The sequence below is a fragment of the Saimiri boliviensis genome, chromosome 4 (genome assembly GCF_048565385.1).
Source record: "Saimiri boliviensis isolate mSaiBol1 chromosome 4, mSaiBol1.pri, whole genome shotgun sequence".
NCBI classification, from domain to species: domain Eukaryota; kingdom Metazoa; phylum Chordata; class Mammalia; order Primates; family Cebidae; genus Saimiri; species Saimiri boliviensis.
This window is the reverse complement of record NC_133452.1, coordinates 85377798-85397231: the sequence shown is the minus strand read 5'-3', so window position 1 is coordinate 85397231 and position 19434 is coordinate 85377798. Positions and strand designations below refer to the sequence as shown.

The 19434-nt window shown below is 33.0% G+C and overlaps 1 protein-coding gene across 19 annotated transcripts in view; it reads left to right on the top strand.

Annotated features, from left to right (window-relative positions):
* DOP1A (DOP1 leucine zipper like protein A) overlaps nucleotides 1-19434 on the top strand; it is a 98709-nt gene that overhangs the window by 33994 nt on the left and 45281 nt on the right. For 11 of the 19 annotated variants that reach the window (XM_074397751.1, XM_074397753.1, XM_074397747.1 and 8 more), the window contains 10 exons: nucleotides 2665-2858; nucleotides 5329-5423; nucleotides 11020-11119; nucleotides 11879-11988; nucleotides 12809-12917; nucleotides 14039-14159; nucleotides 15615-15734; nucleotides 17453-17567; nucleotides 17918-17947; nucleotides 18247-18480. In XM_074397751.1, coding sequence (XP_074253852.1) covers nucleotides 2665-2858; nucleotides 5329-5423; nucleotides 11020-11119; nucleotides 11879-11988; nucleotides 12809-12917; nucleotides 14039-14159; nucleotides 15615-15734; nucleotides 17453-17567; nucleotides 17918-17947; nucleotides 18247-18480 — 1228 coding nt within the window. The remainder of the gene's footprint in view (nucleotides 1-2664; nucleotides 2859-5328; nucleotides 5424-11019; nucleotides 11120-11878; nucleotides 11989-12808; nucleotides 12918-14038; nucleotides 14160-15614; nucleotides 15735-17452; nucleotides 17568-17917; nucleotides 17948-18246; nucleotides 18481-19434) is intronic. The other 8 variants (XM_074397756.1, XM_074397760.1, XM_074397764.1 and 5 more) reach the window with 4 other exon arrangements.

Below are 19434 nucleotides of genomic sequence, written 5' to 3'. Positions count from 1 at the left end.
ACTATGCAAGCTTATTATAACACAGGGGAGGAGAATTAAGCAGTGCATGTATCCCTTCAGCAAATTTGTATTTCATATATACAAAAATAAATGAATTATGCATGTGTATTTAGGTTAACTGGACACCACAAAAATGGCAAAGGCAGAGTTCAACTTGGTATGATTTATTTTAACAAATGTAGTTTCCCCAAAATTAAGAGGTCATTTATTTCGCAGAGGTTTTATCTGCAGATGACAAGAATAAATATTTACTTCTTTTAATATTTACTTAGATATAGGTTTCTGATTTCTAAAGTACTTTTCTAGGTTAAAAATGTTTTGAAATGTACTAAAATATAAAAATATAAAAATATAAAAATATAAAAATATAAAAATAAATTTACTGTCATCTCAGATGTGTTTGGATTTTATAAAATAAGAAGTTGAGGATTCCTTACATACATTTTCTCCTCTCTAGGTTAATAACTATTGGTTAGTTGAGATTTTATATATGTATATATATATATATAAAATGTGTGTGTATATATATGTATATATATATATACACACACACATACATTTTATACCCTAAATTAGAACATTATTAATATATTTATCTAGAATGTATTTTGAGTTTTACTTACTAAAAATGTGCTATTAACACTTTGTATTGATATTATTGATCACTGAGCCATTGAATCCCTGCTTAAATTTTTTTTCTCTTTTTGGTATTGTAAACAATTCTTCACTGAACAGCCTTGCCAGGTATGCATATTTTGCATTTCAGTAGATATTACAAATAAATCATTTTCCACAGAATTTGTAGTAGTTTTTCCTCCCACAGTATATGAATATGTATTTCCCCCACATTTTTGCTGGCACTGGCTGTTAGCAATCTTTTTTTTTTTTTTTCGAGACGGAGTTTCGCTCTTGTTACCCAGGCTGGAGTGCAATGGTGCGATCTCGGCTCACTGCAACCTCCGCCTCCTGGGTTCAGGCAATTCTCCTGCCTCAGCCTCCTGAGTAGCTGAGATTACAGGCATGCACTTCTTTGTGTTATTATAATAAGAAATCACTTAGTCCTTTGCCAAGCACATACAAGTCACTGAAGAAAATTGTGACTGATAATTTAAAATAATAGGACATTTAGATTAATGAAAAGAATGAAAAATTAGTTCATGCAGTAACAATTTTTAAATTGCTAATGGGAGAAAATAGCTTAGTGCCAGTACAGTGCTGTTTTGCTAGCTGTTGGCATGGTACTCTTGGTATTTAACTGTTATGTGATCTGTTTGGTGCCCATTATTATTTTGGGGGAGTTAATAATTGTAGGCAATGCATTATGGCATTAAGTATCTCTAATATCTCATTACTAATATTCTTATTTTAAAAAACTGAGTTGAGGCAGCAAAAATAGAAAATACCAAACTTTATAAGTAGACTTAATTATTAAATTTAAATATTTTATTTAAGTGTATTGCCTAGTTATTATTTTTCAGTTGTTCCCATCATTCAGTAAGAATCTAATTCTTAATATATTGAATTACCTTTATATAGGCTCCCTGTGGAAAAAATCATTTTGTCCTCAAAGTTTAAAGCTTATCACTTGTTTTGATTAATTTTACTTTTTTACTTATTTTCCTACAGTTTCATAAATGTAATACGAAATTATTTCATTTAGCTTATAAATTAGTTTTGTTTAAAACTGTTATTTTTCTCTTAAGGAAGTATGGACTTGTTACCAGTTATAACTCTGTTAGTTACAATTTAAAATTTTATAGAATTTGAATAATGATCTTTGTAACTGTGGTATTCCCATGATTTACCTTGTTAATGTTTTGCTAGTTATTTCATATAAGTTCTATAAAAGGATTTGTAAATGTTATTCTTTTACTGTATAGGTAAATTGAGGCCAGAAGAAATTACAGGGTTAGTTTTAAGTAGCAAGTAAACAGTAGAACTCATCAAATTCTCTTCACTATGCTACAGTGTAATAGACTTTCATGTATTACATTGTTTATGTTAAAAACAAATCAGAAGTAATTTATTCAACTTTCATTTTGGATTCAGAGAGTACATGTCCAAGTTTATTACATGGTTATATTGCATGATGCTGAAGTTTGGGATTTGGATGATCCTTTCACCCAGGTAGTGAGCTTACTATTCAATAGGTTTTTTTTTTTTTTTTTTTTTTTTAGCCCACTCCCCTTTCTTCCCTCCCCTAAAATGTAATCTTTAAGTGTATTTCTTACTAAAACATGAGGTATCTTTGATTTTTTCATAGATCTAATTCATTGAAGTTTTGAACTATATAATGATTTCAGAAAGAAATATTTAAAATGTCTTTTTAAGATTTTGTAGAAAGTCAACAGAACATATATCTGTAGGATTACTATTAACTGAAATGTATATGGTGTTTTAATAGCCCAGTGAGATAGGTTTGTGATGTCTTGTGATGTTTGTCTTGTCTTGTGAAGTGACTTCCTCAACATATGAAGTTAGTAAATGGTGGAGCCAGTGCTTAAAGTCAGTCTTCTGACTTCTTTCAGTCATCACACTTGTTTCTAGGATGGAGCATAAGACTGTAGCATGGATGTTTGCATACATTCTGGGAAGAAAGTGATTTATCTTTAAAAATATGAAATTAAATGTTTCCCTTTTTAAACCACTTTATTTATACCTCAGAACAAATACATTGTTGGAAAAGGTTGCTGCTGCTGTGGACCAGTCAGCATTCTACAGTGCCCTGTGGGGTAGTCTTCTCACCAGTCCTGCTGTGCGTTTACCTGGAATCACATATGTTCTTGCCCATTTAAACAGGAAGCTTTCTATGGAAGATCAACTTTATATCATTGGCAGTGATATTGAGCTAATGGTAGGTCTAAAAATATGGTTGTTCATTTCACATATATTTCCTTAGAACCAGACATTGTTCCAGACATATATTGAGGATTGTATAATGAACAGAGTTTCCATTTTCATGGAGCTTACATTTTTCAGATCTCTAGAGTGGCATACTCCTTAAAATACAAAATATTTCCATCACCCTTAAAAGTCCTCCGTGCCTCTTTTTAGTCGCTCCCTTTCCTCTATACTCCCAAGCCCTTTGAAACACTGATCTGTTTACTGTTTCTGTAGTTTTGTTTTTTCTAGAATGTTACATAAATCATACTGTATAAAAGTGTACTCATTTTTTGTGGTCTTTAGATCCATGTTGGTCAGACTGGTCTTAAATGCCTGCCTTGCCCTTCCAAGGTACTGGGATTACAGGCATGAACCACTGCACCTGGTCTGTGTGCATATACCATTAATCAGCTAATGGACATTTGGGATGCTTCTGTATTTCGGCTGTTAAAAATAATGCCCATTGAACACTCATGTATGAGTTTTAGTATGGACATGTGTTTTCATTTCTTTCAGGTATATACCTAGTAGTGCCATTTCCGAGTTTTTTGGTAACTCTGTTTAGCTTTTTGAAGAATTAGCAAATTTTTTTCCAAAGTGACTGCACCAATTTTTATTCTCACTTGGAGTATATGAAGATTCCAGTTTTGTCACGTCATTGCCAACACTTGTCTTTTTTATTACACTTCTCCCAGTGGGTATAAAGTATTGTCATTGTGGTTTTGATTTGCATTTCCCTAATGACTAATGAAGAACATATGTGATAATTGGCTATTTGTATTTCTTCTTTGGAGAAGTTTCTGTTCAGATGGTTTGTCCATCTTAAAAATTAGGTTATTTGCCTTTTTGTTGTTAAATTGTAGGAGTTCCTTATATATTCTCAGTATTAAAACCTTATCATATATATGATTTGAAAATATTTTCTCGCATTCTGTAGATTATCTTCCCATATTCTTGATAGGGTCCCTTGAAGCAAAAAAGTTTTAATTTTGATCAAGTCCAGTTTATCTAATTTTTTTTCTCTTGGTACCTATGCTTTTGATATTATATTTAAGAAACCATTGTCTAATCCAAGGTATCAGAGATTTACTCTTTTTTCTTCTAATGTGTAAATTTATTAGAAATTGCCAAACTATTTCCAAAATGGCTATGCTTTTTATGCTTTTTAAATTCAGGTTTTAAAATATACTGTTACATTTATTTTTAATGACTTAATGTAAATTTTAAACAAATCTTTTTTTACTTATTGAACAAATGACACACATGGAAAAACGTGAAAATATCACAGTCAAAGGAATATTCTAATATTCAAAGAGCTATAGATAAATATGAATAACCAAGTAGAAAATGGATTTGAGTAGATAATTAACTTAAGGGAAATAAACATAATTCAAATATAAGGAGATGATCTATGTTGTAATAAAGAAATAAAAGTTTAAACTACTCCAAGGCAGTTTTCATGTCTTAAAAAAAAATAGGGAAAAAAAATGTATTCCTAAGCAAGCATGTGGAGAAACAAATTGTCATGCAAACTTGGTGGGAATATAAAGTTATAGAAACCTAATAGAAAGCATTATGCTATTTATTTATTTATTGACAGTCTCACTTTGTCACCCAGGCTGGAATGCAGCATCAAAATCTGGGCTCACTGCAACCTCCACCTCCAGGGTTCAAGCAACTCTCTTGCATCAGCCACTGAGTAGCTGGGATTACAGGCATGCACCACCGTGCCCATCTGATTTTTGTATTTTTAGTAGAGACAGGGTTTCACCATGTTGGCCAGGCTGATCTCCAACTACTGACCTCAAGTGATCCACCCACCTTAGCCTCCCAAAGTGTTGATATTACAGGCGTGAGCCACCACGCCCAGCAGTATTATGCTATCTAAATTGTAACTGCACATACCCCCAAGACCTGGCAATTCTATTTTGAGGGATTCATCTTAGAGATGTAGTTGTATATTTTGTAAATATATATTGCAACATTATTTACAATAGTAAGTGCTTATAAACAGTATAAGTGCACATGATTAGAAGCTTGGTTGAATAAATTAGAGTTCATTTACAAAATAAAATACTTTGGCCATTAAGAAATGAAGCTCTTTATGTAATAATAAGGGAAGATCTCTGAAACATGTTAAATGAAAAAGGCAGAGTTTATAATATATGTATGTGTTTTTCTTGTATTTGCAGAAGATATTAGCAAAACTGTTGCCTACAAAAGGGAAATTGGATAGTTGGAAGTTTTGCTGTATAGTCTTTTGTACGTCTTAATTTTTAAACTGTTACGATGTGTTTACTATTCAAAATAATGTAAATATCTTTAAATATTGATTAGATCTTCAGAAGCATACTTTTGAGAAAATTAAGAGTTGTTACATTTTTATGGCAAAAAATTCCCAGTGTAATAGACAATAGATATTAAAGATACTGTTATTTCAGGTAGAAGCAGTAAGTACTTCGGTGCAGGACTCAAGTGTCCTTGTACAGAGAAGCACACTGGACCTCATACTCTTCTGTTTTCCATTCCACATGAGTCAGGTAAAATATTAATGCTGATATTAATATAAAGCATTCTTGGAAAACTATAGATTGATAAATGTATAGTTATTTTTTAAAGGCATGTATATTGAATTCTTGTATAAATCAGTAAGCACATAGAAAATAAGTTCCTTTTTAAGGAGTGGAATTTGTCATGAAAAAAAGAAAAACTAAAGAAAAAAGCTCCACTGATTTGATAAGAATGTGGTAATTCAAGTAGATTATTTCATACTTTTGAAAAAAGTTGTAACATATAAAAAGCAAGAGGTTCTCATTCCTAACTCTGAGTATGCCAAGACTGAGACACAGGCCTTCTTCCCAGCCATCATCTGTACTGATGTTATTTTATCTCGTTATGGTGATTTTAACATGCATGCCAGACCCTTAGCAGAGTTGACTATAACTTAAGAGCCAGCCACATGTTTACTCACTGTGATACTCTTTTTTTTTTTGGAGACAGAATCTCACTCTGTCACCCAGACTATAGTGCAGTGTCACCGTCTCAGCTTACTGCAACCTCCACCTCCCAGGTACAAGCACTTCCCTGCCTCAGACTCCCAAGTAGCTGGGATTACAGGTGTCTGCCAACACACTGGGCTAATTTTTGTATTTTTAGTAGAGATGGGGTTTCACCGTCTTGGCCAGGCTGGTCTTGAACTCCTGATCTTGTGATCCAACCGCCTCAGACTTTCAATGTGCTGGGATTACAGGCGTCATCTGCCACGCCTGGCCTTGTCACTGTGATATTTATTACAAATAAGTACAACTTATTGTAATAAATTTATTACAAATAAGTGCAACTTATTTGTAATAAATTTATTACAAATAAGTGCAACTAATTTGACAAATCATAAATGAAGATCATTCCTAAAACTTAATCAGTGCCCTCATTTTAAAAGAGATTATCTTAATTCCTTTGAGTTCTAAACCTTGATTAAGGTGACTTACAGCACCAGAATATAGGCATTCAGAATGGTAGAACTACATACCTAACAAAAGTAATAAGATATAGAGACTAACTACTTTGGAAAAGTAAATTTATTCCTAAAAAGATATTAGTTGAAGAGACTATTATTTGAGTTTTTCATAAGAACTGTGATTAATTGATAACTGTAGTGAATTTTCATTATGACTGGATAATTTTTTATTCATTACTCTATTAAGATTTTTCTTTTACTTTGATGTTGAAATGTTAATAACTTAAATAATTCTACACTTCATTGTCTATACTGTCACTAACTGGAATGTAAATCACTCTGTTTCTATTTTGAGTCTTTGACCCTTAAACCAAGGGACTTTATTCTACCCTTTGGCTTTTCACAAAAAACACCTGTTGAGTCAACTCAGCATAATCTAAATTTAGCAAATCTCTAGTATAGGGATGGCCAAACAGCCCAAAAGATAAGAAAGGTTTCTGCTTTGTCCTAGAAAACAAAGAATATGCCAAAGCAACACATGTAATCCGAAAGTCTGCCAGCCAAAATGTTCTAGATTCTTACATTCTGTAATATGTATTATGAAAACAGTAGCTTTGTTGAATGTGCTTTTTAAAAATACACACCCAATTCTAATAATCTTGTAATTCTAATACTTTTCTCCCTGTTAAAACTCACTCTTTCAATGGAGAGACCCCCCCCTAAACAGGCTTTGTGTGAGCAACGTGGCTGTTTATTCACCTAGGTACAGACGGGCTAAGGCCAAAAAGGGCATCAGTGAAGGGTGGTGGGATAGGAATTGGTTTTATAGGTTGGGGCAAATCTTTTGGGGAGGGAGCAGGGGTGTTGGAATAAGATCAGTTACAGTGGCAGGAGTAGGGGCAAGTAGTACACATTACCATAATTTCAGTTACAGTGGTGGGTGGGGTAAGGCTTAAGAGTAGTTTAGATGGCAGGGTTGGGTGAGGAATATTCACATTATTATAAGAACAGTTAAGATGACAGGATAGGGTGAGGGGAAGCTTATGTCCAGGGGAAGCTCTGCAGGCTTGGGGTGGGGAGTGATCAGCTGAGGCAGGCAGGATTTTAGCCTTTCTGGGTCCGAACTTGCACATGGAGACCTAACACTCCCCGCTACTCCACCCAATTCTAATACAGTTCTCCCTATTGCTGTACCAAACTGAATAAGGATTAAGATGTAGTCACCTTAGTTTCCCACTGTCCCTCTTTCTGTGTCTGGCAGATTCTTGGCAAGTATGGATTGTATTATAATTGTGACTTAACAGTAACCTTCATTACCATATCCCAAAAGGATGATTTTTGTTAGGAACTTTAGCAGTAGTATGGACTGCTACGTATCTTTTACTTGTTTCCTGGAAAGCACACCCAAATCTGTAGTACTTACCTTTCAGATTATAGTAGACTTTTTTCATATTAGAAATAGATGGTGATATCAGTTGTAATCGAGAAGCAACTTTTTTTATTTTTTAATGGATATGAATTGTATATATTTATCCTGTACAACATGATGGTTGAAATACGTATATATTCTGGAATCTGTAAATTGAGCTAATTAACATTCATTGCTTCACACTTAATTTTTACAGTGAGATCACAAAATGTATTCGGAGCAGTTTTAAAGGATACAGTACATTGCTAACAACTATAGTTACCATGTTGTACAGTAGATCTTTTTGAACTTATTTTTTCTATCTGAAATTTTTTATCCTTTGACTAAAATCTTCTGCTTCCTGCTTTCTTAAGAGTAGTTTTTCTCCCAAAATAAGATGGGGAGACATTTGTACTTTTACAGATTTTGTGACAATATAATCCTTTATCTGATGTTGGTTAGATCGGAAGTTCTCAGATGGCTTTAGTTGAAGAGCCCCTCTTTATACTCTTTAAAAATACTGAAGGTCCTCAAAAATCCTTTGCTTCTATTGGTTAGATCTGTCTATGTTTATCATATTAGAAATTACAACTGGCAAATTTTAAAATATTTACTGATTCATCTAACAATAACAGTTATGACATTAGCATAAATAACATTTTATGTAAGTAACTGTTTCCCAACATATAAAAAAAATTAGAAGCATTGTTTTGTATATGTGCAAATTTCTTTATTGTCTGGCCTAATAGAAAACAGAGTGCTTTACATCTGCTTCTGCATTGTCTTTTGTGATTTGTTCTTTTGGTTAAAGTGTATGAAGAAAATCTGCTCTCACATTGCTATATAGCTGGAAAATTGAGAAGTATTTCAGTAGCATGTTGTGTTAAAATTACAGGTTCTTTGATATTATACCAAATTTTGCAAGCTGTAGATTTTAAATATTAGTTACAATATTGAGTCTTAAAGCATATAAATGAACTTTTCATGTTCTATTTCATTAAAATCCACTGATTTATCTTGTACTTTCAGTGGATTCAGTCATACATGCTTTTGTAACGTCATGATTGGATATTTAGGAAATACTGGCTTACTGAATTATGCAGATTTTCCAAATGTTTTCACATTTTATTATACAATACCAGTCATGTCTATTACTGTTGCCACTGATCTCATCAGTAAAGATTCTTAGATATGGGGAGAAACTTTTAAGCCCAGTATTGAGAAGCTTTCAAGCTAGTTCAAATCAAAATAGTACAATTTCAGTGGATGTGGTGGCTCACAACTGTAATCCCAGCACTTTGGTAGGCCTGGGCGAGCAGATTGCTTTAGGTCAGGAGTTCAAGTCCAACATGGTGAGACTCCCATCTCTAATAAAAATACAAAAATTAGCTGGGCGTGGTGGCACATGCCTGTAACCCCAGCTACTTGGGAGGCTGAGGCAGCAGAATTGCTTGAACCTGGGAGGGAGAAGTTGCAGTGAGTCGAGATCACACCACTTCACTCCAGCATGGGTGATACAGCGAGACTCCATCTCAAAAAAAAAATACACATACACACACACACACACACACACACACACACACACACATTTATATACACACACAGTTTCAATCTAAGTGCAAGTTTTCTATAATTCTACTTTTCTCTTGGAAGCTCAACTTTTATTATTTGTCACGATTAATACTATTTTCCTTGAAATGACAGGCTCACTTTGAGAAAATGACTACAAAATGCCCAAGTCTGCATAATCATAGTTGGTGTTAGTAATTCTTTCAGATAAAAAATGACATTCTGTGAGAAAGCTGGTAGTTAAGCTCACAATTGGTTTTCCTTGAGACAACTATCATACTTCAGTATACATCAGAAGTACTTTTAAGTGTATCTTTCACTTTATTACACAATATTGAAAGACATGTACTCAAAGGTTGATCTTTAAGAAAACAAATTTATACTGTTTTAACAACACTTTTAAATGGAACTGACTTCTTTTTTTAGTTTTTGATATTACTACAAGTACATGGCAGAAAAATATAATGATTACAAGTATAGTGGGTGCCACTGCTGTGCTGCCTCTTTTCATGCTAAGGTGTATCAGGGCAAATGTCAACAGAACAAAAAGCCCCATAACATCTTGGTATTGTTATGAATATGCATAGTTTTATTTTGTTATGAATATGATTAGTTTTTATTTTGTGGACCCCCTGAAAAAGTCTTAGAGATACGTCTTGAACTGTACTTTCAGAATCATACAGTTCAATAGAAGACATTCGTGTTCAAAGGAATGAACCTAATTTGTCAATTGTTGGTGATCTGTATCATCTCAGTTATTTTTCTAAGATTCCTTCAAAATAAATGATCTGGGTAAATCTTTTCTAATTCTAATTCTACCAAAGAAGCATGCTGTAGGACAAAGTTCACTGGTCTATGATTAAGGAGAAGTGAGTTCTCCATCTAGCTGGGGCACTTAACCAGGCATTTGAATTTGGCTAACTACTTAGCCAAAACCTCCAGAACCTGTGAGTGTTAGCTTCTTTATATATGGAGTGGTTGCTAAATTAGTTTCCATATTTTCTTCTAATTCTGATTCCAAGATTCTATTGTAAAGTAATTTATCCTAAAATTAATAGCAAGTTAGTTGCATTTCTTCTATTTTGATTTTTATAACTTTACCTCTTTTAGCTATAACCAGATCTCCCTTAATCATTTTTTAAATATTGAATTAAGAATATTGGGAAAGAAGAAAAAAGTCTCTTAAAAAGATCTGGAAGAAAATGAGAGGAAAATTAAGATTTGTTAAAGCCGAATGGTTGGTGGAAAATGGTTTATTATGTTGTTTTCTGTATTTTTCTATGTTTAAAATAACACAGGATAAAATTTAAAAAAAAAAAAAATGACTGAGTTGATGAAGTTAGTGACCTTCTAAGTTTATAGTCAGTTGACAACATTGTAAATGTGAAAGACTAATGGCATATGATTTTCTTATGTCTGTCCCATCTTGCTCCATTGTATTTATTTTATGTTAGAATTTCCTTTATATAAAAAACCTTAAACTGGAAATAAAAATAATTAAGTTAGAGTTTCAGTTATACAACTAAATAGCCATGTTACCTAATCCATAAAATGGAATTAATAATTTCTGTGTTTGAAATAATATATGAAAGTACTCCATACACCCTAATGTTCTGAGCATATTGCAAAACATTTTTTAAAGAGGAAAAACTTAATATATATTATATATTATTAAGTACAACCATATTCCTAACTCTTTCAGGCCACTCGACCGGATATGATTAGGATCTTGTCAGCAGCCCTTCATGTAGTACTAAGGAGGGATATGTCTCTGAACCGAAGACTTTATGCATGGCTTCTTGGTAGGTATTTGATGTCTTCAGTCATAATTGGGAAAAAGTGGAGGGAGATTTGTCATGTATCACGATTACCAAGTTGTATGTATGTCCTAAATTTAAACACTAAGATTTCTTGTATAAATGGACAATAAAAATATAAACAGTATTAGTTGTGTATTACATGAAGAAATTTCAGAAGCTTCATAGTTGAATAGGCTATTTGAATCCATAAAGTCATGTTGCCCAGTCCTTAATTTGTTTTTCCCATTACAAATTGAGGTAGTTGTACTTTAAGTTAGTAGGCAAACAAGGATGAACTAATAAAATGCGGGCATACTGTCCAAAACTGAAGTCATCAAAGGAATCAGGACTAGTACCATTGTCTTATACATCATACGAATGTCCCACTGAGGCATTAATACATGTGTACACTTTGATCTTCCATGTTTTTTGTGTGTTTTGCCTGTCTTCACAACTCTTCACTCCCTAGAGTGAGGGGATGTAATGTAACTTACTGTGGATGTTCTGCATATTCAGTTATTTCACGGTTAGTAAAATTGGCCAAAAAAAAAAAAAAAGGATAATTCTGGAAGAATACTATGATACTTATGTATTGGTTTCCCTTTATTAAACTATCTAAAATGATCTCTCTTGCTGACATTGAATGGGCTACTAATTGGTAAGTGTTTAGTGCTGTTTTTGAGATTTTGCTGTTTTGGTATTTAGTGAACAACAGTTTCGAGAATTCCTTTTTAATTAATTTTGTGATTTGTTTCCCTGGAGGTTTTGATAACAATGGTGCTATCATAGGACCCAGAAGCACAAGACACAGTAATCCTGAAGAACATGCCACTTACTATTTCACTACATTTTCAAAAGAATTATTGGTCCAGGTAATGAATATTTTCATTATTATTTGGTCGCTTAGTGACCACTAGAGTTACTGCAAAAGTGTAAGATGAGGTCCTCCCTTAATTGATTTTATAGTTGAAAGGGTGGATACAAAACTTAAAAATTTCCCAAGAATGTTTAAAACATGCAAATGCATGTAAGATGATAAATAATCATATATTAGACTACCATGTAAGACAAAAGATTTTTTTCTCTTACTTTGTTTTCATTACTTTATTAAAACATACTTGCAGCTTCTCACCTCTCTGCCCTGTGAAAGTTGGAGCTTTTCCAAAAATGAGTCAGGACCTGTGCTTTTTCTTGTGAAGCTATGGAGGAGTTTATTTTATATTATTTTTATTTGAATTATATTTAAGATATTTCAAATAAACTGAAGAAAATACATGGTATCTGAAGCATTTTTAAAGGAGTGAGGTTGTAAGAATATAGTTATTAAGTCACTAGTGGGAAAATAATCGCCTAACAGCAGATATTGCAATGATAATGTGGCATAGTTTGAGAAGGATTATCTTAAATAGAAATTCATCTGTAGGGAAAACACTTGGCTCATGAATATGTTTTCTAAATTTAGTTTGATATTCCACTATGTTTAAAGTAAATTTAGAAAGTTTTTTTATGAATATAGATAAATATATTTTTTTCCTAGCAGCATAAGAAGGCCAAGGTTGGTGAAGCTTCAGAAAAGCAATGGGCGCATAAATCTCCATTACATATGGTTACATTTAGAAGTATTTTTTCTTAAGGAAAAAATCTTTGAATATGTTCATTTAAATGACCAGTGTGTACTTTCCTTTTTTAAAGGCAATGGTGGGAATCTTACAAGTGAATGGATATGGAGAAGAGAGCACTCTAATGCAGGATCTAAAGCCTTTTCGAATTTTGATCAGTTTACTGGACAAACCTGAGCTAGGTAATATATACTGTCCTAGGGCATAAGGTCATGTGTGGTACTTTATGTTAATAAGAAAATAAAAAGAGTCATCAAGGAAATTGTTAAATTTTGAGGTGACTGTTAAAGTTCTCAACAATTTCTTAAAGTTTACTCTACGAAGTTAAGATACAGGTATTCATCCAGCTGATACATTATTACATGTTTGTCCTGTGCTATGTATGTAGCTGAAGGAATCACTTTAAAGATGCTATTTAAGCCTCTCTTAATCCTGATTATATTACTGAAATTGAAACATTTATCTATCATGACCAATTTATAGTTCACAGAATCCAATGACTTGAGAAAAAATATTTGTTATATGAACTTTTTCTCCACATTCCATTTATTTTGTATGTTGTCTCTTTATTCTTTGTGTATTTCTTATATATTATGGCACTTGAGACAGAAATCAGGAAAAATCGTAAATATTTGCAACGATAAAATGAAATCATAAAGTATTTAATTTCTTCAAATTATATACAGATGTGTTAGCAGACGTCTTCTAACCATTTCTTAAAAATGAAAAAATTTTAAATGTAAGAATAACTTGAGTTATATAAATTGTCTTGAGAGGTTTTTTAGCTATTATAACAAATGAAACTCAGGAACTTCTTTAAGGAAATGATATCTGTAATAGCAAGAAAATTTAGCCTTATGCATTTTAGTATTAATAGCAGTAATTATGAGTAGCATTTGTTGAATATTTATTATATTTTAGAAATTATGCTACCCATCTTACAAATATTTTTTCTAACCCTTAACAGTCCTGTAAGCTTTGGTATTGCCCTCATTTTGTGTGAGGAAACTAAAGCTCAAAAAAGTTAAATAACTTGTCCAAGATAACAGAATTATTAACTAGCAAAACCATTTTCTCTGATTCTGTAACTTCTGTTGTGTTAACCTGCACTGTAAATATTTGTTCAATTATGTAATATTTTATATTACCATCTCAAAAAAATGTGAATTTAGCTTAGCTTCTGAAGAAATATTATTTAAAAAATACTTGTTTTTAAAGCATTGTTTAATTAGGCCAATTTTCAGATAAGCATGATTTGCTCATGCCAATTAATTAGTGCCTTTAATTTGCATATTAATTTTAGGACCTGTAATTCTAGAAGATGTCCTGATTGAAGTGTTTAGGACATTGTATTCTCAATGCAAAGCAGAGTTGGATCTTCAAACGGAACCACCCTTCAGCAAGGATCATGCTCAGTTAAGCAGGTAGATTATAAAAAGATTAAATATGACTTAAAGATATAGTATGTATTCTCTTAATAGAAACTTGAAGTGTTAGTAATAACTGGGGATCATATTCTATGAAATTTGTGTTCTAATAAGTTAAAATATAACTGTGTTTTGATAATTTATTATAATTAACTGCATTGTAATCTTTCAAACAGACATTTAACAGCACGATGTCAGAACCACCACAGTCCAGGTTTGATTGTTAATCTCACCTGTTTAGAAAAATTAAATTTTACTAGTTAATTTGAAGATACTGGCTCCAAGGAATTTGCTTACATTTACCAAACTCACAAGAAACTAATTGCCACATATTAGTTAATAATTGGAGTTGTAACAAATCAGGCGTATGTGTGTGTGTGTCCATGCATACATAGGACAAGTCATATAACATTACTGTGTCCTGTTTTCTAATCAGTAAAAGATGCTGACAAGATTTTTTTCTTCTCTACATTAAGCTGACCAACTCTTTTCCCGTATCATCTGTCATTGTAATATGGCAAAGGTTCCAAAACTACAGTTTTGTTTTTTATATAATTTGCATTTCATTGGTGTCTTCTTGGTGAGACTTTGGAGCCACCCTGGGCTTTCCTGAAACATACATATACATGTAAATGTTTTAAGACAGTTTTTAATTTCTGACGATATAATGCCCTGTATTTTTTGTTGTAGAAGTTAGCATTAACTAACCTGGTATCCTTTTTCATTCTGTATGCTATCTATCTGAGAATTGATATCACCCATAGAGTAATTAATTAGTCTTCTTCCGTGACATACTAGTTGTATTGACAGTACCTCAGTATATAATGACAGTTGTTTTAATTGTTAGAAAAGACAGGAAGAGAAAATAGCTAATAGGCTAAAGGGTTGCCACTTGAAATAACAAAGTTATTTTTTCCTGATGCAATTTCAGTAATAATGGTTATTAACAGCACTAGTTTGTTTTGTTGTGGTTGTTTTTCAAACTAAGAATAATTTGATTGAAGCTGGTCAAAATAAACTAAACCTTTCTTAAGAAAATCCTGAATGGCACAGGGAAGCAGATAAAATTCTTGAGAATCAAGGCTGTGAAAATCAAATTACTACTCAGTTTATATGTGCCAAGGGAAATAAAAGAATTTTGCCAAATTAACAGTCCCACACTCTAATAATTCAAAAAGAACCTCTTGTTCTTTGTCTTTTTATTCAGAAATTATGCAAGGCTAATTTCCGATCTTGACCACATATTTGAGTTACAAAAATTTAAATTTGGAAAAATAACTGCACGTAAAGTAATAGGGGAGTGGCAGTAAATAAAAATTGTTTGTTGCAGTCTTCTTACTAGCACATTTTCTAGCAACTACCTAGGAATATGTACTGGCATTGCAGTCAAATTTAAATTTGAAAAAATAAATGTTAATTTTTTTAGTTTTGTTTTCATTTCTCTTTTTTCAGTAAATTAAGAGAAAATAAGAAAACAGCAGAGCTGATTAAAACTGCCAACCTTCTCTTTAATTCCTTCGAACCTTATTATATGTGGGATTATGTTGCACGTTGGTTTGAGGAATGTTGTAGGTATGTTGAACTTTCATTCCTTTTAATTGAGTAGCATCCAAAACTAACCTTGAGTTTTTTTTTAAGTTGTTAAATTTAGTGAATGTTCTTTTACATGTTCTACTACTAACAACTATTAGTTTACTTACTATCCATAGTCTGACTCTATGTTGTCACATAGGACATAAACTCACTGATCATATAATCTTAGAATTGAAAAGGAGTTTAGAGATCAGTTATTCATACACCAGAATAAAGATTTTCCCTCTTCAGTCTTTAGTAATCCAGTTTTTTATTGTATAGAAAAGATAGCAAATTTTTGGCTACTGCCTCAGCACACTTTCCCAAAAGAATTTCCACTTTGATTAACAAAAAACTTCCTGGCCTGACTTGTGTTTTTAAAGCCATTAGAACTAATTCATACTGTCACTGGCAAGTGATAAAAGCCTTCTACCCCTTAGGAAATAAAGCCAAAAATATGTCTGAAAACCTTGGGATACTAGTGAGCCTGTGTGGAATCTCTGGCTGCTACACCATGTCCTCTCAACCAGATTTATCGCTCAATGCTCAGAAACATGTAGTCAAAATGTAATTGTGTATGATCTCGCATTAGAAGTCTTTTAATAAAAAATGTAATTATTGCTCCTATACATTAATGTCTTTAATAGTTTAGAAAGTTCTTGGCTTATTCAGCAGATGTTGAACACCCAGCTAAAAAGCATCGTGCTAGGCAGAAAGACAGTCCCTGTCTTCAGAGATCTTATAGGGAGAACAAATAAGACATGCACATGTATATTCCTAGTATTAAATGAAAAATTACATATGTCTTCATAGATTATAGGAATACAGAGGAATCGTATCTTTGTGCCACCTGATCTATCCTGGGATTTTTCTTTCTACATTCAGAAATGCACACATCCACACTTCTTCAGCCAATCTGAACCATTCTCTGAAAGAAAGTTATCTTTCATGCTGCTGAGGCTGCACTTGTGCTATTCTTTCTAAAATACTCTTAGCCCTTGCCCATCTGCTGAGAGCCTATGTAGAGGTTACGCACCTTTCCTTCCTTGACTCCCTCGAATCTCCTATCAGAATCAGTGCCTCTGACACTGTCACATTGTTGCATATATTTGTCTACATGCTTATATTCTTGTTCGTCAGAGACTATATTATATTCTTACTTTGTCTTCAGAGTGTAGGGCAATGTATAGTCATATAGGATTTCTGTGATTTAATATGAGTGTTTGTTGGAGGAATGATCTCTGCTACTTGGATCAAAAGAGGCTTCCTGGAGGAGGTAACATTTAATCTCAGACTTGAAGGACAGATGCATTCTGAACATGGGAAAATGAGATTGGGGAGGAAAGTAGTACAGAAGAACAAATGAGCATGTTTTAAGACCCCAGTGTTAGAAATCAAGTAGCAGTTAATCAGTGTTAACTGGGAGGTGACATCTGTAGTAGAAGCAGTGGGAAATAAGTCCCAGAAAGTGAGATCCGTTCAGAACACTTCGAAGTGCAGGATGGGAGTTGCAGGGAGAGGTTCAGCGTAGGAATCTTGCTTTGAGAATTTTCCACATAAAGGTACAGTGTCCCAGGGGAACTAGACTATGTCATCACAAAAACATTACTGTGTGTGACCCAGTATTGACTTGGCCTTCATTAGAAGGATGTTGATGCTGTCACAGGTATTCACATCACTTGACAGTATACTTAATAAAGTGAATTTTGTCCTTTTAGGAGGACACTGCATGCCAGACTTCAGATTGGGCCTGGAGATAGTAGCAACTCATCTGAATTACAGCTGACCAATTTCTGCTTACTGGTGGATTTTTTGTTGGACATAGTTTCTTTGGTAAGACTACCTTGGTAAGAAAATATCAAGGAAATCTAATAATGCAGTTAAAATATTTCATGTTAGAGGCAAGCCTTGTCTTTAGATACATTTCATCTTTAAAATTAAATTGATTTTTCCTCTTTGGTAAGCTTTTTTTCATAATATCTTTCAAGTGTTTTGTCTTTTGACATATACACATAAAAATATATGGAGTATACATCATAATTGCATGTTATAAAATCTTAACTGTTTAGTGTATAGTGGTCTAATGCTGCATTTATATTAACATATTTCTGTTAAATGAAGACTGTTGGAAATATTTTCCCTTCTGTTTTCTCTCCTCACTTCTTTGCTTTCTCATTTTGAAGCCTACTAGAAGTATGAGGGTGCTGTGTCAGGTACGGCATTCAGCCTGTTTTGTTTTTAAATAATTCTGTTTACTTTTGTTATGTTATAATTTTAATAATGTAGCAGATAAAACTGGGGTTCTTTTATAATATATGCTTTGTAATATTTAAATTGAGAATTTGGGATTAGAAATTTTATAAGGCATCAATAATAAAATATACAGTGTTAATTAAGAGCATGATGCATGTAAAACATTAAAGAGTAAAATTATTGCCTTATATAGATTTTAAAAATGTAACTTTTGGGTTACACATTGTTTAAACTTTTTTTATTTCACTTTTATTTTCAGGAGACTTATATTGAAATCCAGACAGAACACTTGCCTCAGTTGCTGCTCAGAATGATTTCTGCCTTGACAAGCCATCTCCAGACATTGCACTTATCTGAACTCACAGATTCACTCAGACTCTGCTCAAAGATCCTTAGCAAGGTTCAGCCTCCACTGTTATCTGCTAGCACTGGAGTTGTGTTACAGTTTCCAAGTGGGCAGAGCAATTCAGTCAAAGAATGGGAAGACAAAAAGGTGATTTTAACTCTTATTTTTATTAGACCGTTTACATTTCTTCAAAGCAGAACAGTTACTTAGTAAAATCACTTATACATAAGCATTTAAATAATAGTGAGTCTTTCTTGGATCCAAATGCAGTGTTAGTAGGCTTGTAGGCTTTTGGTTGTAGGGCAGTTTAATCTATATCAGTAATTTTCAATAGAAGTATCATGTGAATGGCATATGTAATTCAAAATTTTCTAGTACCCACATTAAAGTAAAAAACAGGTGAAATTAATTTTAATTATAGTTTATTTAGACAATTGTAACCAATATGTTATTTCAGTGTGATCTACATAAAATTGATGTCATATAAAAAAATAGGTGAGGTAGCTTAAATTCTTTTTTGTACTGTCTTCAAGATCTAGTGTACATTTTACACTTACAGCACATCTTCATGCTAATTGGTTTTTGAGTATACAAAAGAGGCTAAAACAAAGGCACCACTCAAAGGTGGGCACAACAGTATAAATAGCCAATTAGGGAAGGGTAGGTATATGTAAAATAGGTGAAGAGTGGGGATCAATCAGAGGGAGCCATGCCACATGGGAAGAGACGTTCTCAATCTGGTCTGTGGATTTATCCAGGACTTGCAGCTAGGCTTTAAACTGTCTTTGGTTTGAAGGTAGGGTTTCACCAGACCATTCCTGGCTGCCTAGGATTTGTCTGCCTCCTGCTCCTATCACTGCTAGTTGCTGGCTATCCAGTGATGAGCTATGCATAGTCTCTGCCCTTCTCTATCCTTTCTTTCTAATTGGGAGACAGATATTAAACAAGTAAGTGGGTGTTTAATTACAGTTGTCATAAATGTACAAAGGAAAATAATCAAATGGTAAGAATGGGGAAAATGGGGTGACTTGACTTAGGCCGGGGTCAAAGAATGCTTTTTTGAGGAAGGAATGTTTGAGTGAAGCCCTAGAGAGATTGGTG